This window comes from Canis lupus, chromosome 15 (genome assembly GCF_048164855.1).
Source record: "Canis lupus baileyi chromosome 15, mCanLup2.hap1, whole genome shotgun sequence".
NCBI classification, from domain to species: Eukaryota; Metazoa; Chordata; class Mammalia; order Carnivora; family Canidae; genus Canis; species Canis lupus.
This window is the reverse complement of record NC_132852.1, coordinates 49,912,517-49,935,924: the sequence shown is the minus strand read 5'-3', so window position 1 is coordinate 49,935,924 and position 23,408 is coordinate 49,912,517. Positions and strand designations below refer to the sequence as shown.

Genomic DNA, 23,408 nt, shown 5'->3' with positions numbered 1-23,408 from the left:
CTTTCTTGGGGCCCATTGCTGATTATCTTTGGATCCACCTCTTCGAGGCATCTCCCAGTCTCTGTTGGTTGACTTTTGCTCACTCGAACTCTGCCTGCCTGCACTCTGACACCCATTGTCTTTCCACCCCCTTTAGGTATCACTGTGTAACTCAAACAAAGGTCAATGTACAGGGTCAGGATTTCCCAAGAGGCAGATTAGCCTCATGGCCTGCCTTCACTATTTGCACTTTCCCTAGATGTGGGATGGGGAGGAGGTAGGTGAGCAGAGGCCACAACCTTCGACATTGTGCAATAACCTGACATCAGAGACTTGTATCCCACCCCAGGGCCCCACCCCCATCAGGATAGATCTGAGCGCTTTCTTCCAGTCACTGGGTGGGAAGACCACCCTGTAGTCCCTGGCTACCATGTTATGATATACATGGCTGCTTTGACAGGTAGGAGATCCATGAATGGGAGGATGGTCCCTAGGACCAGTGATCAGATGGTAGTTCATTCACCCAGCAGCAAAAAATTAAAGGCACTTGTGTAGTCATAAATTGGGGCCCATATTTACGTGGCAGTCAATGATTGAAAAAAAAAAAAGAAACAAGAAGGGCATGACCTTTTGAAAGGCAAATGAAAATTTCATTTTCAGTAACTGGATGACACTATTAATTACTATTTTAGGCTGATCACAAAGTGATCGTTTACCCACAAGAAATTTTATAACAATAACTTTATTTGAGTGCAAAATCAAATATATCGCTCGCCACGACCACCCCACGACCCGACCTTTTGCTCAAGGAACAGTGAAGTAATAGACCAGACAGAAACGGACTGTCCCATTTTTGCCTCATTAATACCACACTGTAAACACCATGATCACAACCAGGTCACGTTTTGCCCTATGTACTCATAGACCGAATAATTGGGGGTGTGGTGTCTGTGGCGGGCATTGCCATTTCTATACCACCGGGGACTTTTAGGATCTAAAAATTCTGAAACTTCTTCCAGGGTTGGAATCCTCATGGCCACCTCTGGTGTCACTCAAGAGACATTGAAAAACATCAATGTTTTTCTGAAACTTCCATTGCTCTGTCATCTATCATCTTGAGTCTAAAAGAGAATCACCTCAGTGATAAATCAGCCAGAATATGTTTCTACAGGTGAACTGGTCTCAAATGAAATGCTTGTCAAATGTCTACATGGCGTCCCTTAGTCTCCTAACCCCTTTTTAATGTCTTACGTGTTTTTAGTTGTGGTCACCAACACAACGCGCGATTTTCCATCCGAATGTCTACGTGTGAGGTATGGAAACACTCGGACAGATCTCTAGAACTTTTCATCTTGCAAAAAAAAAAAAGAAAAATAATACTTCTGGAACCATCCCCCCCTTCCCCTCTGCCCCGCAGTGCCTGGCAACTGCCTTTCTCCTTTCTGTTTCTAAGAGTTTGACTACTTTAGATACCTCATCTAAGTGGAACCTGCCTTGTATTTCTCAAGCACAGTATTCTGGAAAATGTTTTCTTCATCTGAAAAATGGATAAAGTCCTGAGGGAGAACTACTGGTCTTAACTGTGTTGCTCACCTTACCTAATTTTATTTAACAATTAATCACTTTTGGTGTAATAAAAATGTCATGATTGACTTTACTAGGCTCAGTGGAATCTTTGTCATGTCAGATTATCTCACCAAGGAATTTGAAGTGGTCTGGGGGTTTAGTGGTGGATGTTGATTTCCTCCGCTGTTTATTATTTTTCAACCTCTTTACTATTTGCCACCCAGACATCACACAGTGTGGTCTGGTTCATTCTGAGTTTCAAAATCATCACGAGAATGAGGCCCGAATGGAGCGGGTCTCCACTGGGGCGGGTCTTTAAGACGTGTTTAGAGAGATGGGTCGCTGTCGCCCATCCTACAATGGCAAGATAACCTCAAGGGAACCTGGACTGTCCATAATTGCACCTGCCTTGGGAGTCAAGAAGAACTGGTTTTCTGGAGTCACTTCTCCAGTCACTTTGCTTTTAGCCTGGGGATCATTTCTGACTGGTATAGCTGCACACCTGGGGGTGCCATTCTTGCATTTTGCGAATTCAAGAAAACAAAGGTAACCTCAGCCATGTGTCCCTTCTGGGGAAAAAAAAAAAAAAAAAAAAGAGGCTAACAGCTTCTCCTGATCTCGAAGCAGCAGAAATTCCAGAGTGCAACAGCTGCTAGGGCCCTGACCCTGAACTCTTCAGCTTCTTCTCTGCCCTCCCACGTCCTTCCTCCTTGCATACCAGCAAAAGGAAGCTTTCTGCTTCTTTTTTTGTAAAGAGCCTCAGAGGGGAGCACTTGAGCCCCTACCCCAGTCAAGAAAGACCACTGATGTCTGGGCTCCAGGGGTCTTGAGTTGAGACTGGCATCTAGACTTTTCGAGAGAGGTAGCTATCCTTCCCAATGTCCCTAAAAAAGGTCTGTGGTCTTTTCTTACAGGCTAACACTCTCTGCTGACCCAGATGCTTTGTATTTACTCAGACACTGAAGCAAACGGTCTTTGTCATCAGCGAAGTCTGAAGGGCTTAATACTGTACACACCGGGGGGGCAAATTTCTCCAGAATTATGATTTCATTTTCTCCCTGCCACCAAACACATGGTCCTAAGGACTGCATTAGGAAGTGGCTCTCCCAGGGAAAGCTCTGCGTGAGTGGGATTATGCTTACGGTGATGATCATCACTCCAGCCCCTAGGATGTTTGAGAAACAAAAATAAGCTCTGCAAGTTGCCTGGGTTCTGCAGACTCAGCAAGCCCCTGCTGGGACCAACCAAGGAGTGCAGTTGGAAGAGATACGGCCCGGATCTTTCCAACCTACCGATTGGCTCTGAGGCCTGGGCGGGGCTGCTGCTCCCTCCGGCTTCCCATAGGTGAAGGAAAGTTAAGGTGGACCTCCCGCAAGATTTTGTCCCTTTGTCCCGTGACAGCAAGGAAAGTCTTGGGGATTTTTTTTTTTTTTTCTGCTTTGGAGGCCCAGGCTCCAGGCAAATTATAAGTGGGAAACCAGTTTGAAGGAAAGAAATTGGAACCGAGTGCAGGTGCCAGATCCTGGGGAGAGAAGACCAGCCCTGTTTGAGGCTGCACCTGCCGCCGCCAAACTTAGGGGCCCGTGTTAAGGGAAGGGGGTGCAGCAAGCAGAGGTAGAGGAGAAATCGGTACTGCCCCAAACGGGCCATCAGACAGAGGAAAACTGATGGAGGGTACTTATCACATGTGCTCGGTAGTCTTCAGTTTCTAAAGCCTGTCGGTGATTTCTTCAAGGCTCAACAGCAGCAGCAGAGGTGCGACTTTGATTGGTTAGGGGGGCTTTTGCCTGAGCCCTAGGATGAAGTTTCTGTACTGCTAACCGAGCCAAGGGGGACCCCACTATGCCTCCATCCATCACCCTCCCCCGGTGCCTTTCTGCTGGGCCGAGAACGATGCTCAGCAACCCCACCTAAACCCGAGGCCCGGCGTCCAGGCTTCCGTGCACAAGAGAGGAGCTGTCACTGTCCTCCCCTTCTGCCCCCAAGACAGGAGAGGACGCTTGGAAGCCCAGAGGGGTTGAAGAAGTCTTTCTGGACTGAGCCGAGGTGGTGAGTGGCGGAGGGAGGGCGCGCAGGGTCACCATGGGCCTGCTCAGGGGCCTCCTCGGCGCCAGGAACCTGTTGCTCGTCATCTTCGTGCCGCTGTTGCTGCTGCCACTGCCCGTGCTCCACCCCAGCAGCGTGAGTACTGCCGGGCCGCGCAGGGAGGGCAGGTGCAGGTGCAGGTGCAGGGCCGGGGGGAGCCCTGGATGGGGTCTTTCGCGGGGGAGGCCTGGGTGCTTCCCTCCCCCCATTCCCAGGGCCCGGACCGCTTGTCCCAGCCAGGGGTGAGGGGTGGCGGGTGGCTGAACCGGCTCATGGGTGCTATGCCGTCATGGGGCCACCTGCACAGTGTGGGGGGGCCACACACTGTGCCCCAGGACTGGCCCGTGGCCAGGTCACTCTGTGACCGTGGCTCTGTGAGGGAGCAAGGAGGCCTCCCAGTAAGGGGGGGGTACCGGGGAAGGGGTCACCCTGCAGGACTGGAGGGTCGTGGGGGCGTTGCCCGGAGGCCCCTCTGCACCCAGCGGGCTCCGGGGGCAGGCCATGCTGGGTGCTGAGAGCTACACTTTAAAATGCAATGGCCTAGGACGCTTGGGTGGCTCAGCAGTTGAACATCTGACTTTGGTTAAAGGAGTGATCCTTGAGTCCCAGGATCAAGTCCTGTGTCGGGCTCCCTGCATGGAGCCTGCTTCTCCCTCTGCCTGTGTCTGTGCCTCTCTCCCTCTCTCTCTCTCTCTCTCTCTCTGTGTGTGTGTGTGCGCGCGCGTGTGCATGTGTCTCTCATGAATAAATAAATAAAATCTTAAAAAAATAAAATAAAATGCAATGGCCCAAGTCACCCTGAACCTTACATTGGGAGCAGAGCCTGGCATCGTGCCCCAGTCCCATGCACATGGCCCTCTGATCCTTTGTAACCTCTGTGGTTTCTCCTCTGTGCTCTTGAAGGAGAGACATGCAATGACACAATAAAAAAAGAAATAAGAGCCCCCAACTCTAGACCACGGCCTAATTTTTGACTGGGTCCTTGTGAGCAGAGATGCCAAAGCTTTGGCTCTGCCTTGCGCTTGCTTCTCAGACCACCCTTCTCCTCCCCCTTCCCTTCCTGTCTCCCTCCTCCTCCTCCCCCTCCTCCCCCTTCCTCCCCCTCCTCCTCCTCATCCCTCTCCTCTCCTCTTCCCCCTCCTCCTCCTCTTCCCTTCTCCCCCTCTCCTCCCCCTCCTCCCCCCTCTCCTCCCCCTCCTCCTCCCTTCTTCAGGGGCTTTACCCCTAGTCCCGCTGGCACTACCCTTGAGACTTCAGGAAAAACAAGCTGAGAGAAGTTAATCATGTTTGTGAGCGGAGAAGAGATTTTCCAGGCAGCTCCCTGAGTAACTTGGTAACCAGCACTGAGTTATAAAGTTAAATAGAGGGGATTAGAATGGCTCGTCTTGAAAACAAACTGGCTTAAATCTTTACTAGAATAAATACCCCGGAGTGCCAGGGAGATGCTGATTAACAGCAGGCTGGGATTAGCAGACAGTGTTTGCTGCTGACAGTTTTCCTGGCCTCACGCTAGTCAATTCTCTGCTTTAGCCGAATGGGCTGATTTCCTCTTTTTCTTTCTTCCTTGTTTCATGGTGTGTTGTTGTTGTTGTTACTCAGTGCCTGACGCATTTAAGAGAATGTTCTCCAGACACGTGGGCCTCTTCTGCACAGTGGGATCAGGAACCTCTGTGTCCCCCGAAGCCAGCCCCATCTCTGGGGACCATGACTCTAGGCTGTGGTGTTGTCTACCTTTCACCCTGGGGCCCTGGCTTTGAGCTTCTTGGGTCACCAGTGACCGAAGTATCCACAAGAAGAAAAAAAGTAAAGTCACAAGTTATTGAAGTAGGCAAAATAATCTATAAATTCGATGGAAGACAGGTGTTATAAAAAAAAAAAAGAGGAGAAAAAAAATCTTAAAACAAGAGGAGAGAAAAGTGGTGAGTCTCTGCTCTGTTTGGATCTATCAATGACCCTTGAACAGATTTTGTCGGCTGGGCTTACTGAGACCAAGAGCCTACGTCCTCTCTTGGCCTAACTTTCTCTGTCAGGCTCAGCTTCAACCTTCAAACGTGGTGTTTCAACAGCCACAGCAGTGGCATTCGGGGCCACATAACTCTTTGTTGTGGGGAGGGCTGTCCTTTGCCTTGAAGGATGTTTGCAGCATCCCTGGTCTTCACCCATTAGATGCCAGTAGCACACAGTGTCCCCCCGCCCCCAACTAGGACCGTCAAAATGCTTCCAGAGATTACCAAATGTCCCCTGGGCTGGCAAAGGGACGGCAAAGGGGGGTGCAGAATCACCCCTGCTAAGAACAAGTGCCCTTTTAGGAAAATCGACATAACACTATGCCAGAGCTTCCCAGCTGGTGCGCATGGGTGGGTATCTGGACGCCCATAGCCCTGGGGGCAGCTAGATGGAGCCTGGGGTGGCCAGTGCCTTCAGAGCTGGATGCAGCTAGCTTGCCACTTACCTGGTGTGCCCTGCAAAGATGATTCCTCTGCGTGCCACAGTGCCAGCAAGAGTTCTGCTCACCCTGTACGGTGCCATACAATCACCTTGCGGTCACCAGCACCCACAGTAAGCGCAAACCAACACGTAGAACATCTCTTGCCCATTCTTACTCCCGGGCCTGGGACTTTTCGAGTCTGATATTTAATCCCCAAGATTCCTAAATGGACCTGTTTGCTCTGGGCTGGCACTGAGAGATGTGACCTGGACAGACGTGACTCCCAGGCTGCTGTTCCGATGGGTTCTTCAATAAGATAGTCCATAGCGACATTTTAGGAAGGATTAGAATGACCTTTCCCCTTTACCTGCCCAACTCTCTAAAACCAGGGGCCCAGACTTGGTTTAGCATGTTAAAGAAGAGGAGGGTACAAGAGGGCGGCCTCCATAATTGAGCCCTGCTTTGGTATCTCTGGTGGGATAAAAGTTCTACCCACAGCCCCAAGCTAAATTTCGGAAAGGCCTCACATTCACTTATGACAGCAAATAAACAGACCCTCAAGCCCTTTCCAGTGAACTTTGAATGGAACATAATGGAGGTGACCAGACAGCACGGGAAAGAACAGACACAAACATCAGTAGGTAGCGGGGTCAGGAAACATCCCATATGGAGGGAGGCCCCCTTTGAGCTCCCTCTTTTATTTGTAAACAGAAGCAAAAAGAGAAGTGACAAGAAGTGACAATCCTTTAAAGGCACTGCCTGAACCCTCATCAACCACTAGGCACCTGCTGACTAGTGGCGGTGGTAAAGGGTCTAGGGCTCCCAGAATATTCTCTCCAATAGATGCATAAGGGAAACCTGATAGCCAGCCGAGGAACCCAGTCCAGTTCCATCATCATTCACCCACCAGACACTGGCCAGACATGGGGCCGCAGGACGCCTGCACTCAAACCTCACCAAGGTTTTGGGGGGTTATCTAGATATAAGCTTACCTATTGAATTTTGAGAAGGTTCAGAAGGAACAAAAAGATGTGTACATAAATTCCATGGGTGGACTGGGGGGGAACTATGCAAAGGCCCTTGGAGGGGGTCTCTTGGCCATTCTTCTGCTCTAAGGAAAGTCCAGATAAACACGATGGTGGTAGTTTGTCCTATTCTTAATGATGCTGGATGAAGGTGGCTTGCTGACTTCTTCCAAGCCAACCTATTCTAATTCATAACAATAATTACAGTCAGAAGGTGTGCCTTGGCTTACCCAGATCCTCCTCGTTCCCACTAAGATGGTACCTGGTAGAAAGTTGGTTCTCTCTCTCTCTCTCTCTCTCAGTCTGTCTCCCCTTCCATTCTCTCTTAATTCGTGGCCCTGTAATGACAAGAAAGGCTAAAGGTTCTCAGGAAGGAATAAAGGCTCCCAGTGAGGGCCAGATATCCTGGCCCCTTTGTCTCCAGCTGGAGTTAAGACCCGCATTCTGTTTCCCAGGGAAGAGATAGGAATAAGTGGGCTGAAGGTGGCCAAGGCCTTTGAACTTCTTTAAGTAGTTTTATTTCTGCAACAAAGGGGGCATGTCTCTAAATTGCATTATTTTCCAATGGAGCCTTTGTTCCCCCCACCCCCATCCCCCACCCCTGACTGACTCTGTTATCTTATCAGCAACCTCCAAAAGTTTTAACTTCTTTCTCATCTTTGGGCCCCAGAGGAAATCTCAGTGGGAGCTACAGTCAACAACTGTTGGGCCCCGTTCCCATTTCTCAAACCCCAAGGCGGTGATCCATGCATATCAGGAGGGAGCAAGGGCCCATCCAGCCAAGCTGGGTTAATCACTCCTGACGCCCCTCACTGGTCCTGGCGACCTTTTGTAACTTTCCTGCAAGAGTTTGAGGACGCTTGTTCTGAACCCAAGGGAGAGATAAACAGAACAAGATTGGTCAGGTTCCTTGATCACCAGCCAGCCTCGGGGCAGGTCAGACCTGAGCCCAGATGGCTTAGAACGATGTATAAATTGAGGGACCCATAGCCAGCTCGGGCCTTCTATACAGTGGCTCTCCAAGTCCACTGTGAAGGCCCTTGGACAGTGACCCCCACTGACAGCAAGCCAGTGACCTTTCTCAGCACCGTTAATCAGCATGACTCCCAGCAATCAGCATTGCTAGGGACTGAGGTTAGGGAGGACTGGCTGTTGATAACAGGGTTGTGCTCTTTCACTGTGTACACACCAAGGTTGCACAGCCAGCACAGTGAGGGTGTTGGGGGGAACTCTGGTAAATCTCCAGGCCTTTCCTTGCAGGTGGATAGCACTCTTTACTTCCTTCATCAGAAGGGCGCGTCTAGGTGCCTGGGTGGCTGGCTCAGGGGTCGAGTGTATGCCTTTGGCTCAGTTCCTGATCCCGGGACCTGCTTCTTCCTCTGCCTGTGTCTCTGCCTCTCTCTCTCTCTCTCTCTTTCATGATTAAATAAATAAAATCTTAAATAATAAAAAAAAAAGATGTTTTCATGTGCATCAGGCCAGTGAAATGGAGTCCCAGAGCAGTGAGAACCAGATGCTGATAAGGGCATGGGTTCTCAACCAGGGACAAATTCTCCCCCACACAGGGACATTTAGCAATGCCTAAAGACATTCGTGATGGTCACAATTGGGAGGTGCTACTGACATCTAGTGGGTAGAGGCCGGGGATGCTGCTAAACATCTTGCACAGGACAGCCTCCCACAGGTGGAATGACCCAGCCCCCAAATGGGCCAACCTCACCCGTGAATGAGTTGCATGAACTAATCCCAGCTTCCAACCACCCCAAGAACAACTAGTGGCCAATCAACTCGACACCAAAACATTCTGCTGCACGCTGAAGCTGGGAATTCCATCTTTGGAGACCATGATCTGGAGTCTGGACCCTGAGCTGATTTCAGTCCCCATCCTGCGCAGTTTCAAGCGCCAGCAGAGCGGCGCTATCCTAAGTCTGGTGGCGAGGCCCGGCTGCAGACCACATGCCAGGCACGGCCCACGAGAGGAGCAGCCATCACTTCGCACACCCAAGTATAGGCCCCTCCAAGTAGCCACCACATTCCCCTGCCAAGGCCAGCCTTGCACCTCCCGGGGCCGGCCGTGCCTTGGTGCCCACATTCGAGTGTGGGTGCCTGCTGCCTCCACCCTGGGTCTCGCGCGGGTTCTCAGTGGCAGTGGCTGCCCTGTAGCTAACGGCCCCCCTTCCCCCCCTTCCAGGAGGCTGCATGCGCTTACGTGCTGATCGTGACCGCCGTGTACTGGGTGTCCGAGGCCGTGCCTCTCGGAGCGGCAGCCCTGGTGCCCGCCTTCCTCTACCCGTTCTTCGGAGTCCTCCGATCCAGCGAGGTGAGACCACGTGTGGCCCAGGCCCCCGCTCGGGTCACTGCTGGGCCAGTGAAAGAGGGCTTGAGCTGAAGGGAGAGTCACCAAGCACTTGAGGAGGGGGCTCTCTTCACCCTCTGGAACAGCCTCTTAGCACTAAGCCTTTGCACCTGCTGTTCCAGACCCTGAGTTCCTCTCCCATGACCCTCATCTCCCTCAAACTGCCTCTTTCAGGAAGCTTATTTGACTGGTCACAGCCAGTCTCTCCTTCAGTCTGAAACCCTCTAGGAACGGTGTGATTGGCACATACAGGCAATGGCTGTTGACCTTTCTTAGCCATTTATATGTCCACTTAAACTACAAGGCAGGAATCTGAGGCAGGAATCGGGTTTCCCAGGTCTTTGGAATCTCATTATAAACCTGAGCCCGTATACAGTAAGTAGGTGCTGTGTGTAGGATCAGTGTGACTCTGGGACCATGGCTTTTGTCCCTCACGTTAACGCATTGGGCATTCGGAAAAGCATCTTCTGAGTTCTGTCTCTACCATGTGCCATGTGGGATGTTCCAGGTACCCTGAGGGTGACAAAAATGAAACACACAATCTCTGCCCTCTGGAGTCTCACAGCTGATGCTCTGGAGTCGCCCACTGCCAGCTTGGACGTATGCGTACAAATGGTTAATGTTTGTGGTGTGGCGATGACGCGACGGTCAGCAGGTGTTAAGAGTTTGTTGCATGCAGAGCTTAGACTTCCTTCTCTGTGTCTTGCTGCAAAGAGATACAAAATGATAGAAATGCCTCCTGACCTTGAGAAGCTTCTATTCCAAAAGAGAGAAGGCACAAACCAAATGGGAAAACACAGAAGACCCATGTGGTAATGCCTCATTTTCTGCCACTGCAGAGGATTCACACAATTCCCCTAGAGGGAATGTTCTAGATAAATGAAACTTACCCCACCAAGCATCCAAACTTTGCGTTGATTGCGTTTTGATCGACGCCTTTCTAGAAGGCTTTATAATTTCCCTAGCCTTTTTAAACAGAAGTTGTTGAATACAAATTAACTTTTTCTTTGGAGCCTTCAAAATTTCCAGAGGGGAAAAAAATTCTCAATCAAAGGAGCCAGTGTGGGCTGGATGATAGTGCAGCTGAGCAACTTGAGTGCTGGCTGAGCAGCTGAACCTAAAGAATCTTGAGTAACATATTGACAGTAGACTAGAGAGAGAGCCCAAATGAAAATATAAAATGGCACGTTATCAGATCTGCAGATGACTCCAAGCTGGATGGACCAACTAATGTCTGATGACGGAATCAATGCTGACAGGATGAGACAATGGCCTGGAACTGACAAAATGAAGTTTAATAGGGATGAATGTTAACAGTTTGTGTGACCAAGACCCTTGGCTTTTAATTGAGTACGGATTCTAGTATGAATCATCCATCAGCCCAATGTGGCTGCCAAAATCTGGAGCATTTACCATATGCCAGGCACCCTGGGAGGTCCTCTACATGCTCTTCATCACTTAATCCTCTGGAAAGTAGTTATTCTATCTTTACAGAGGAGTTCAGAAATTCAAGTCCAGAGAGGTTAAGGAACTTACTAAGGGGTGGAGCTTGGACTTGAACCCAGGAGTGTGTGATTCCAGAACTTGTGCCCTTAACCACTGGCCAATATGTACCGAAGTCTACTGAGTTAATAAATGTATGTGTCCAGAGCCTCAAACTCTAGGTAAGGAGCTCATGCAGTGGTGGGTGGCCAAGATGTCAAAAATCAAGAATGTGAGTCACATGGGGAATGAAGGGAAAACTCAGAGGGACGTGATTTCTGGCTTCTGCAGCTCAACACATGAGGCTCAGAGGGTCAAACCAGAACCAGAGTCCAAGCGCCATAAGAGACACCCTCTCTATGTGAGGGAAGATGCTGGAATGGGCTGCCGTGCTAGAAGGGGCTGCCATGGGGGGTCTGGGTATTCCTCTCCCTGGGAATGCAAGCCAGGTGACCATGTCAGGGACATTAGAGGTAGATTTTGTGCCTTGAGAGAGGGGATGGATTCAAGGGGCCCTTTGACTTTGATATTCTATGATCTCCTTGTTAGCATCCTGCCACTACTTTCCCTCCACTGGTATCCAGAGCTCAGGCCTGGATGTTAGGTTTGTTCTTTATTTGGTCTCCAGAATGACGCTCATTGCTATCATTATATCTGCCTCAGAAGCCCTCTATGCCCTTCTAAGGTGCTGCCGAGCCAGGGACAGTACCGGTGTCCATGAAGTTAGCTCAGATTTACTGTTTCTAGGAGGGCCGGAGCGAGAGTGCTGTCCGGGGCAATAAAAGGCATGGTTTGAAGGATAGGGCTTGGGAATAGTCTCTGGGGTGTCCAAAGTCAGGAACCACTTCCAGCAGAGATGACACCTGCTTCTATGTCTCCCCTTCCCAACACACACTCACACGCACACACTCCCCCTCTGCTGTCTCCATGACCCTGCACTGCAGGCCCCTGGCAAGTCTCCTTCACATTCTAGCCCCTGCCAGGGCAGGAAAGACAGCAAGACAGCTCCAGCTGGGGTAACAAAACGGCCTCTGCAGCCGCAGGACACATGAATCTGCCTCCCTGTTGGTACCGATCTTTCTGACCTGCCAGATTCCTGACCATCACCTAGACCCTGACTTTCTCTGTTTCTTTAAACCTGGGAGCATTTTGTATACCACTCACTGCTCTGCCTTTCTGGCCTCTGCTCCCCACAGAGGCTGACCCCCCTGCGTACAGGCCTGTGGGGAGGTAGGCTGAGCAGCAGGACACGGCCACCTGCCTGAACCCACCCAGATGCAGCCCAGAGCCGAGCTTCACAGCCTTTTGAGGGAGGAACCTACAAATGTTGTAGCCTTTTGAGGCCAAGTTAACATTTCTGGGGTAAGAGCTTCTCCCTGCATAGGAGCCAGCCCCTTTGCCTCTGGACTCAGAGCCCAGCCCCCTGCTTTAGTTTCCTCCACTGGGGGCAGTCGTAAGGTCCCAGAGAAGAAACGGGGGTTGCTTTATGGGTCAGCATCCCCAGGAGCTAAGTCGACTTCTGGGCCAGGTCAGCACTCATCTGAGTCTCTCTGCTTTAGACCTCTCTAGGGTACGGTTGGCAAAGAATGCTGTTGCAGCAACAAAACCTTTTCTTTAAACCACATCGATACATAAAAAAGATGGAAGAGGAAGTCCTACTCAAACTGGGCATGGAAGCACAGTGCCCCCACTGCCTGGGCCCTCCCCACAGGCCTCCTGAAATTTCTGAGGCAGTGAGGGTGGTTCACAAACCTCTGGCCTTGGGGAGTGCAGTTAGGTGATTAGGAGGGTGTTGGAGCCTGCACAGATTTATCTAGCAGGAACAGCATTCCTCTCCCCAGGGAAAGGCCTAGAGTCAGCCACACTGGATTTGGCTGCCTTGCTGGGGCACCGGCTGGAATGAAGTAGTGTGAGCTCCAGTTCTGGCTGGGGGCTTAGCTTCAGGCTGAGGGGGATCCAATCCAGGTGTCCCCTCCTGGGGTCTAGAGGACCTCACTGCAAAATTGTTCAGATGTCCAAAACCGCCTCAAAATGTCCAAAATGGCCAGAGGCGCCCACTGGTATCCTGAGGGGCCACCACATTCCCACCACTTGTAGGGGCTCCCACAGCTGACCTGCAGAGTGCTGACTGCCTACCTTTCTGGGGCACCCACCCAGGGCCGCCAGATGTCCGCAGCAGGACACCGCCCGACCCACCACACATCATGGGGTCTCTGGCTGCTGCCACCATGAGCCAGTAAACTGGCAGCGTGGAAAGGGTCAGGACCCAAGCTGGGAGTAGGGTAGAACTGAGTTTGGATCCAGTTTTGTCACTAACTAGTTTTGAGCAAGTTGTATAATCTCTGCAAACTGCCATTTACTCATCTGAAAAATGAGGACGTAGAAATAGCAACCTCCCAGGGGGCTGTGAAGCTTTTCCGTTCTGGTGAGCATGTGGCGGCAGGCAGGACCGGTCGGTCCAGGAGCCTCCTCCACCGGGATGCCCCCAGGGAGGCTGACTTACACTCCTCCTGAGAAGAGCACCGAGCTGAGCCTGCTTCCAGCGCCTAGAAAGAGAGCCACAACCTTAATAAAAGCTGTTTTAAATATTTAAAACCTAACGAATCTTGAGATCAATAAATAATTCCACCTTCAGAGAAAGTAATGTCTTAAAAGCTCATCAACTAATGGAGGTCGCCTGCAGTTCACTAACTGCGAACCCTCTGTCCTCAGGCCTCTCTATCCAGCCTGGAGCACTACGCTCTTCCCGTGTGCTCACACTTGGCCAAGAAACCTTGGAGGAACCTCTGGTTTTTAGGTCCGCCTTGCTCCTCCTTATTTCATTTCTTTCTCTTATTCCCTCCTTGGGTCATGCTGATCTACCTGGCATCACTCTCAATCTCATCGTGAAGCTTTTTATTTTTTTTTAAACTTCTTTAATAACATGGACACTTATTGAGCACTTCCTGTATGCCAGGCACCATTGTAAGACCCCGCCTGCCTAGCTTGCCAAGAGCCTCCAGCCCACCTACAGGGAAGCAACGACCCTTCACTCCCAGCTAGTTCTAGGCCCAGGACCCATGCGATTGCCCTTCTGGGCCCCCCCTTTCCAAGCAGCCTCCTTGAATGCATCTCTTCTAGAACACAGTCCAGGAACCCCTCCGCTCTCTAGGCTCAGGGGTCTGGCAATGGAGAAAAGCTGCAGAGCAGAAAAGCCACCACCCCAAAACCACCACCACCAACAGGGCAGAAAGTGAGGACTCTCCCCAGGGGAGGAGCCCTTCTGTGGGGACCCTACTTCTCCTTGCCAGTAATTCCAACAAGTGTCGTTGCCTGGGTTCCTAACTCAGAGAATATTAGTCTGAGAAATGAGGGAGTGGGGAAAGGAGGGCCCCCAACAAGCAGGAGCAAGCAACGCATTTTAGAAAACAATGAATGAAAATAAACCTCAAGAATCCTGGAAGCCTGGTGTTCCCTGGGAGGTTCTGAATAATCGAGGTTTTCTTGTAAAACAACAACAACAACAGTGGGCTGGATAACTAACAAGCACCGCCATTGGATAGAATTTTAATGTATAAATGTGGCAGGGCGGCTTTGTGCCGGGACGGCTCTGGGTACGAAAGGCCTCAGCAGGTCAGCCTTCGTGCGGAGCGCAGAGTGACAGGGGGAGCTGCCCACAGTCCCGGCTGCCGAGCTGGCGGGCCCTGCTAGCTGATTTGCCTCCGTCGCTTGCTCTCTGACAACAGCTTTACAAAAGGTGGGAACTCACATAATCTTTTTTTTTTCTTCTTCTTCCTTAAATTTTAGATGTATAAATGAAGCCCAGAGAGGTTGAATAGCTTGCCTGGGATCACACAGCTGAGTCCTGGCTGACTCTGGAGGCCTTGCTCTGCCCCGCTTGGCTGTGCTGCCTCCCAATCACAACCTCCACCCAGGCTGGCTGGCCCAAGCCCCTGGCACGGCTTCCCAGGGGGCAGGGAGGACACCCCAATAGACCTAGGCCCACCAGACACCAAGTATGAAAACAGCCCAGAGCCAGTACCCCTGGAAAGCTGGGCCTCGGGCTTACAGTGGCCCAGGCCCGCCTCTGCAGGACCAGTGTCAGGACTGTGACCATGAATGGAGACAGATGTGTGTCAGGGAGACCTAGAAGACCCCTCCCCACCCCGCCAGAGCTGCATTAGCTGCATGGTTTCCCAGGGGCCCACCCTGAGGATGTGTGGTGCAGCAGCTTCGGATTCAGATGCTCCACCCCGCACCCTCAGACCTTGAGGACTTCCTGAACCCCTCTGGGTCCTTCCTCACCTGCAAGGTGAGGTGCTAACATTCCCTGACTCCTAGACTGTTGGGGCGCTCCAACGAGAAAGTGAATGTGAGATGCAAAACTCCTGGCACAGAGAAGGCACCCTGCAGGTGGGTTCCTTTCTCCTTCCCCTTGAGAGGAATCCCGAGAATGTGGCCCCACTGTCCTGTAGGCTCTGGGCTCCTCAAATGCCACCACCACCCGGCATTCTATTCTGCTACATGCTAAAGAGGCAGAAAATGAAAATGTTGCCAGCCAGTCCCCTGGGAAAGTAACCCCGAGACTTTGTAAAGGCTTTTTGCAGTTGGGGTGGGGGGCCCTTGGGTGGCTCAGCAGTTGAGCATCTGCCTTTGGCTCAGGTCATGATCTCAGGGTCCTGCGACCAAGTCCCGCATCGGGCTCCCCAAAGGGAGCCTATTTCTCCCTCTGCCTGTGTCTCTGCTTCTCTCTGTGTCTCTCTCTTCTTTCATATGTGTATTTTTTTACTGGAGTTCGATTTGCCAACATATAGTATAATACCCAGTGTATCTCTCATTTTAAAAAAAAAAAAAGGCTTTGCAGGGGTCTGGAGTCATGGGAGTCATGGGGCCAGTAAAGGGACCACTCCCTCTACTCATGTCTCCCATAGGTTTCCTTCCTCAGTAGATAGAGGAAAAGAAAACACCGAGTCCGCCCCAGAGCTGCCCACCCCAGACTTCCAGGAAAGTTCGGGTGCAGTAAGACAGGTCTCGGATGCCCTGAGGCATCCCCGCAGTGCCCCCCCTCCCACCAGGGCACCGTCTTCCCTGATGCTCCCGCAGCCCAGAGGCCTCCCGGCTGCTCCCAGAGGGGACTGTGCCCTAGAGTCACCAGCCCTCAGAGCCAGGGAGTCTTCCCTGCCCGGCAGGAAGCACCAGTGACAGTGCCAGCTGACGACTGGGTTGGGGGACAAGAACTAGATTAAGCAGAAGCAGAGGGCTCTTCCAGGAAATGGTCACGGGGAGGGCAGGTGACCCTTCTTGTCCTACATAGAGCTCATCCAGGAAACACAAGGACCTCTCCATGGGACATGAAGGGGACGGGAGGGAGAAACGGAGCGTGCTGCTTTGTCGTGGCTTCTAGGCTGTCAAAGGGTCAGCCGTGTTTAAAAAATCAAATAATACTGAACCACAACGCAAAACCAGCAGCTGCCTTCCCCACCCCTCGCCCTCTGCACCCCCACCGAGCCCCCCACCCCCACCCAGGGCCACTAATTTTCTTCTTCGTTAACTGATTCTTCTGGAATTAAACACCATATAGATTTTCTTTCTTTTTTTTTTTTAAGATTTTATTTTTAATAATCTCTATACCCATGTGGGGCTGGGACTCACCACCCAGAGATCAAGAGTGGCGTGCTCTACCTACTGAGCCAGCCGGGCTCCCCTCTTACTTGATATTCTTATATTAATTCTTGGGTTATCACTTGTAGACACTCTCAGTTGACTTGTGAGGACAGCAGACGAGGATTTTGTCCTCTTACATCCCCCGCTTCTCCTCCTGGTAAAGGTACACCATGGTTTCTGTGAATTCAATAATCAAAGTTTACCAGTAGGATTATGTCGCTTTTGCTTATTTCCAACACCACATAGTTTACTATATTTACGTTTCCTCCAATTTTCAGCTTTCCTGCAATGAGAAATGTTCTTGTTTTCCCCCTTTACAGAGGGTCTCTACATTAGAAGTTCAACGCCTCTGTATCTTTTCCTGTCCGTTTCTGTCATGGTTCCCTCGTTGGGAACAACTCTGGGTGTGAGAAATATTTATTGAGCATCTACTTTTGCATCTTGGACTCCTAGAGGTTAAGAGATACTCAAAGAAGCATGGCCCTTGGCCTGTTGGCAGCCTAAAATTAAGTTGAGAGAGACGAGAGAGGTACACATAAAAAAAAAACAAAAACAGTGTAAGCATGAAGCAACATAGTCAAGCATCGCCCTGGCTGCTCTGTGAGGGGTGGAATTATGGTGCCCACAGGAAATGTTCTAGAGTCAGAGGCCAGAGTCATAGGAGTTTTCTTCTTTCACGAGGAAGGTCTCAACTGGGATTTGAAATCTGATTATGAGAAAAGGGCAGCCCTGGTGGCTCAGTGGTTTAGCGCCGCCTCTGGCCCAGGGTGTGATCCTGGAGCCCCAGGATTGAGTCCCACATCCGGTTCCTTGCATGGAGCCTGCTTCTCCCTCTGCCTGTGTCTCTGCCTCTCTCTCTCTCTGTGTCTCTCATGAAGAAATAAATAAAATCTTTTAAAAAAAATAAAAATAAAACAGAGAAGAGAATGTTCCAAGTGGAGAAATCAATGCAGGGTTGATCTGCAGACCTCAAACACAGAAGCATCTAAACAGCCCCAGCTTTAACTTCCTTGTCGTTAAGGGGCAGGAAGGAGTTAATTACTGGTGCTTGGTTGTGGAAGAGAAAATTATTGTTCGTAGAAAACAGTCACTGAAGTGTTTTCGGGAAAAAAATTATTGTTCGTAGAAAACAGTCACTGAAGTGTTTTCGGGAAAAAGCTAAAACATACATAACTTACCCTCAAACAGTTCAGGGGAAAAAAAATATAGACAGTGTATGGGCATTCCTTATACTGTTATCACTTTGGAACTCTGCAACTTGGGAATTATTTGGAGTTATTTATTTATTTTTAAGATTTTATTTATTGGAGAGAGAGAGCACGTGGGCATAAGCAGGGGCAGGGAGCATCAGAGGCAGAGGGAGAAGCTGACTCCCCACTGAGCAGGGAGCCTGATGTGCGGGACTCGATCCCAGGACCCTGAGATCATGACCTGAGCCGAAGGCAGACACCTAACTGACTGAGCCACCCAGGTGCCCTTATTTGCAGTTATTTAAATTTTTAAGAGTTTTTAAGGATTTAAAGCAAGCTACAAAGATACCCTCAAGGAAATAATCACATTTATATAAAGTTGATGATTTAAACAGATTCTTTGTTCCATTTGTAGTCTTAAAAAAAGGAATCAGCCTAAACATTCAATGAAAGGAAAATGAGCCAAATTCTGTGGTATGTTATGCCTCTATTAACATGAATTTTTCCAAAACAGTGAAGTCAAATAAGAAAATGATCAGGGTCTGATGTTAAGGTGGGAGGAGCAGAATATAAAACTACATACTGTATAAATCTGATTATGTGCCCATGTAGACATAAAGTAGAAATATACCAAAGTAAGGACAGTGGTAGGATTAAGGGTAGTTTCACCTTTAAACTTTTCTATGAAGTTTTCCATAATGAGCATGTATTAATTTTCTAATAAAAAAAAAATGAACATAACTTTCTAAAAAGCTAAAGGAAACGATGAGATTTGGGGATGAACCCAGAGTTATTTTACGCTTTAAATTTTTAGTGGGGGGACGCCTGGGTGGCTCAGTGGTTGGGCATCTGCCTTCGGCCCAGGGCGTGATCCAGGATCCAGGATCCAGGATGGAGTCCCCCATCGGGCTCTCTGCGTGTGTCTCAGGAATAAGTAGGTGAGATCTTGAGAGAGAGAGAGGATGGGCTGTGTTGGGCTGGGCTGCGCCCCGGCCGGCGGGAGGGCTGAGCCGCCGTGTCCCCGCAGGTGGCCGCTGAGTACTTCAAGAACACCACGCTGCTGCTGGTGGGCGTCATCTGCGTGGCGGCTGCCGTGGAGAAGTGGAACCTGCACAAGCGCATCGCTCTGCGCATGGTCCTGATGGCCGGAGCCAAGCCGGGCATGTGAGTAGCCCCCGGGGTGCCCAGCGCAGCGCCTCCGCAGCTCCCCGGGGCCACCTGGCCAGGCTCCCAGGCCACAGGGTGACATCCCGGTTGTTTCCCTACTAACGGGGATGGAATGACATCAGGGCTGCTGGGCTCCTGCCTGTCCCCTCCACCAGAGGCCCCCGATCTGAGACTTGAGTGTGTGACTCTGGTGTCATTTATGATCATACTCTAAATACCTTATCTGAGCAACCTAGACTTCACGGGCAGCAAGTCACAAAACCCGGGGTAGGTCACAACCTACCTCGTTGGGTAAAACGAGGCAGATGACCACAAACTGTTTCTCAACCTTTGCGGGTGTAACAGGGACCCGGCCAGACAAGGAAGTGGGTGTCTTCTCCTCTGTCGCTTAAGGAGCCGTGGAGGAGTCCTCCCCTCCACCCTGAGCTCTCGCTGTCCCCGCCCAGACATGTGGCCACTGATCGGGCGTCGGAGATGCGCTGCAGCGCGCGCTGGGCCCTGGCCTCTTGTCTGTCGGCGGCCAGGAGCGCCAGTGGAGACATTCCCAACCTCGGGGAACGTGTGGGCAAGTCGGGATTGAGGCTTCTGTGTTAACCTCACCTCTACTGCAATCGAACAACACTGCTCCTCTCTTCCCTTTGGAACACAGGTCTTACCTCCTGCTGTTTACGGCTTCCCTGCGACACTTTATATAAGCTGCCCTGACTCCTTTGGGAGTCCAATAGAGTATAAATAAATGATACGGTACCAGTTTTCAACAGTAGTCACTTTGATGGACACAGGTCCATGCCTCAAAGGAGATTCCTATCTCCCATTTAACTACAGCTTAATTTGGTGTTAACTTGTCCCCTTGCTCAGTAATAAACGTGCACCCCACACTCCACCTACTAGGCACACAGTGGCATCTACACATGGCGTTGGGACTCCACAGCTCTTTGAAACCTCTGTGTACTCAAGCTCAGAGTCCAACTCAAGAATGCTTACCCCATTGCATCCCCACTCTTTCTCATTTAACCATCCCCCAGCATGTTTCCACCACACACACCCCACACACCGCGGTGCTCTCTGTCTGCTGTTGGGGGGCCAGGCCAGGCAAGCTCAGGTCACCGTCAACCTAAACAGAAACATCACCAGGACGTGGGCCTGCCTAACATAATCCACACGATAGATGCGCTGTCCCCACATTGCGTGAAGCCAGCGACCCCATCCCAAGTCATAAATGTGGATAAGTCTTTACGTTGGCTTGTCTTATAGATGTGAGAATCATGTCTGCTCCGACACATTGTATGTCCTTAAAGGCAAAGCAAAATAACCTGAAAGTTATTTTTGTTAGTGTTTTCCTCCAAGTGTTGACTCCTCAAGATCTGCTGGAAAAGTGCACACAGTGATATGGGACACTTGTGTGGCTTGGTGGGGGCTGTGCTTTCAGCAAGCTGGCAGTGGGGCAGGGGGTGGGCGAAACTGTGAACTCCATACGTTAGTCTCTATTTGGTCACTAGTAACTCCGGCCACGTGGCTGCGAAGCAAGGACTGTAATTGTGCCTGAAGAATGGCTGGCTGCAGGGCAAAAGAAGAATTCCATTATACATAAAACACACATCTTTACCAAGTTAAAGTCTGCAGAGTCGAGCAATCAGTAGGTCTCTGCCCTGTGCACCCACGAGCAAAGCTAGTCTTCGCTTAAGGAAGGGCTTTCTCTAGCTGAGGCCATGAGCCCGTGAAGTGTGATTTATCCATTCAACAAACATTAATTTAATGTTTACTCTGTGCCAAGTCCTGGGAGTACAAAGCTGAACGCACCACATAAGACCCCGATCTTCTGGATACACACCAGCACCCCACCCTTCTCTAGGCCGGCTCCATCGGGTTTGTTAGGAGGCCCCAAAGTAGCCCTGTGAAGTGAGCGGGGTGGCCCCTGGGAGATGGCCATGCCGTGGAACCATGCCCCAGCGCCGCTGCCTTGCAGGCTGCTGCTCTGCTTCATGTGCTGCACCACAATGCTCTCCATGTGGCTCTCCAACACGTCCACCACCGCCATGGTGATGCCCATCGTGGAGGCCGTGCTGCAGGAGCTGGTCAGTGCCGAGGAGGAGCAGCTCGTGGCTGGCAACTCCAGCGCCGAAGAGGCCGAGCCCATCAGTACAGTTTGCTGGAGTTCACCTCCCCTTTGCCCCTGGCCCCTCCTCTTGTGACACTGCCCAGCTCAGACCCCTCACCTATGCCCCTCTCCTCCCCTCCGTTCCAGACCAGCCCTTGAACCTCAAGCTCCCTTGTAACCCTGCATTCCTGGCCTTTCCTTCCTCCCCTCTCACAGCAGCCACCACTGCTCCTTTCCATGCACCCCTCACCCCAACACTCAAGGGTTCTGACAACACCCTGGGCTGCCTGTGTGTCTGCAAGCCCTGCCATGCTTTCAGAGCAGAGGGAAGGGGAGTTGCCATGCATGCCTCCAGCAAGATATGCCCTCCCCATTCAGCCCCAGCCCTGAGCCCAGGCCTTACACAGTTTGCTCCGCCTCCACGTCTCACGTCTGCTTTCCTTTGCTACTGCAGGTCTTGATGTAAACAACAGCCAACCCTCTCTGGAACTCATCTTTGTCAATGAAGAGTGAGTATGACTGCCCTCCTCTCAGAGTCTCGCCAGGCCTATCCCAGAGGTCAGGAAAGCCGGTACCTGAGTTCCTAGAGAGCTCTTTCATTTTTTTTTTTTTAAGATTTCATTTATTTATTCATGAGAGACACACAGAGAGAGGCAGAGACACGCTGCGGGACTCAATCCCGGGACTCCAGGATCATGCCCTGGGCCGAAGGCAGACGCCCCACCATTGAGCCCCCCAGGCGTCCTTAGAGAGCTCTTTTAGGTGTAAGAGCCAAGCTCACATCTTGCAACACCATCACTTTCCTCTGCCTCAATTTCCTCTCTGTACCTGGGAACCACCTGCCAAGATCCAGAGGGCAACTCCTCAACCACAGGGTGTTGCAGTCATGCGGGAAGAGACAGGCGGGCTCAATCTGATTGTCCGCACATCTGCCAAGTAGAATTTCATCAGAACTGCATCCTTAGGAAAATCATACATTTAATTAATGGAAAAAGCATAATAAATGTCACCGGAGACGCTCGGAGAATCACAAAGTATCTTCTAGATACTAGATGTGGTCTTATTAGATTGGGCCTTGCCAGATACGACAGGGAAAGATGAGGTGACAGGCAGTGGAGCTGAGGACAGTTGATGAAAGAGCTGTGTGGGGGCCGAGAGAAGCTAAAACAGGAGAAACACACCCCCAAACATTCGTGGGAACCAGATCCATTAACAGCTCACTTCTTCCAGAAATTGTATATCAACATGTGGCCTTCAAGGGGTACTGTGAGGAATAGTGCCTGGAAAAGCTGGGTGTGCAGCAGAGCTGAGTTCTGCAGTCTGGTGTCTTCATGGGCAACGAGAGCTGCCCCGAGCAGAACTGGGAGAGCCCCAAGGGTGGGGACGAGCTCGGCTCCTCCCCCGCACCGCTGCCTTCCGTCACGGCCACCCCGTCCCAGTCCACGGCCCTGATGAAATCTCAGGCAAACCTCGCTTCTCTCTGGTTCCTTTCGGTGTTGGAACACATTGAGCTCCTTCACAGATAGTCCACAGTCTGGTCCCCACTCATCAAAACTTTGGCCTCTCGGCTGCAGCACCTGCTGCCTATCCCCCAGGCCTGCAGGGTCAGAGGTCAGAGTGCATGGGGACAGACTCCTCTCTCAGCTTCCCTCCTCCCAACCTCTGGGCCCTGCTCTCCCTCTGCTGCTTCTGACCTCTGCGGGCATCCTCCCCTCTCTGAGACCCCCTGGCCCTCTCACTTGCAGGGGCCCCCCTTCAGCGTCCCTGGAGCATCCTCCGGGTGAGCTTCTGCATGGCGCCGGGCTGATGGCGGTGGCGAGGCCCTCCCGGATCTGCCACCACACCCCCCCCCCGAGCCTCTTCTTTCTGGGGTTGCCTCTGCCTCTGGGGTAGGGACTCTTCATGCAGCTCTGGCTCTGCCACCGTCCTTGTGCGCCACCTGAGATGACACCCAGCGTCATGCCCTGCTTTCGTTCTTCTGCGGACCTAAACATGTGTCCCCAGACTCCAAAGCTAAAGCTCAAGTAGCCCCTCGAAATCCCTAGCGGGGTGCTGGTGGGAGCCAGGCTGTGAGCCGGGTGAGGACACCAGGGTCCCCGGGGGGCCAGCCCCCAGGTTGTCTGAGGGGCTCCGGGCTGGCCTTCTCCCCCGCTTCGGGAAGGAGGGACAGGAAACATTGGCCCACTCTAAGCCTTCCAGGCTACCAACCCTCTTCAAAGAACGCCTCCCCCCAAACCCCATCAGCTCCTGACCCTCCCCAAAGGTAGCCCTGACGCTGACAGCCCTGCACACCCGGCCACCGCCTGTCCTCACGGCACCACTGTCCCCGAGCCAAGACAAACTGAAGCGTGCACCTAGCACCAAGCAGCGTTGCAGTCCAGGGCCACCC

At 51.5% G+C, this 23,408-nt stretch overlaps 1 protein-coding gene across 4 annotated transcripts in view; it reads left to right on the top strand.

The window, feature by feature from the left end:
• Positions 1-2,883: 2,883 nt before the first annotated feature.
• SLC13A4 (solute carrier family 13 member 4) overlaps positions 2,884-23,408 on the top strand; it is a 40,683-nt gene continuing 20,158 nt past the window's right edge. The window contains exons 1-5 of one of the 4 annotated variants that reach the window (XM_072777343.1): positions 2,884-3,726; positions 9,275-9,403; positions 18,782-18,918; positions 20,888-21,060; positions 21,474-21,528. In XM_072777343.1, the coding sequence (XP_072633444.1) occupies positions 3,628-3,726; positions 9,275-9,403; positions 18,782-18,918; positions 20,888-21,060; positions 21,474-21,528 (593 nt within the window). In that variant the 5' untranslated portion in view covers positions 2,884-3,627. Of the gene's footprint in view, positions 3,727-9,274; positions 9,404-14,516; positions 14,658-18,781; positions 18,919-20,887; positions 21,061-21,473; positions 21,529-23,408 lie in introns of those variants that run through there. The other 3 variants (XR_012007902.1, XM_072777344.1, XM_072777345.1) reach the window with 3 other exon arrangements.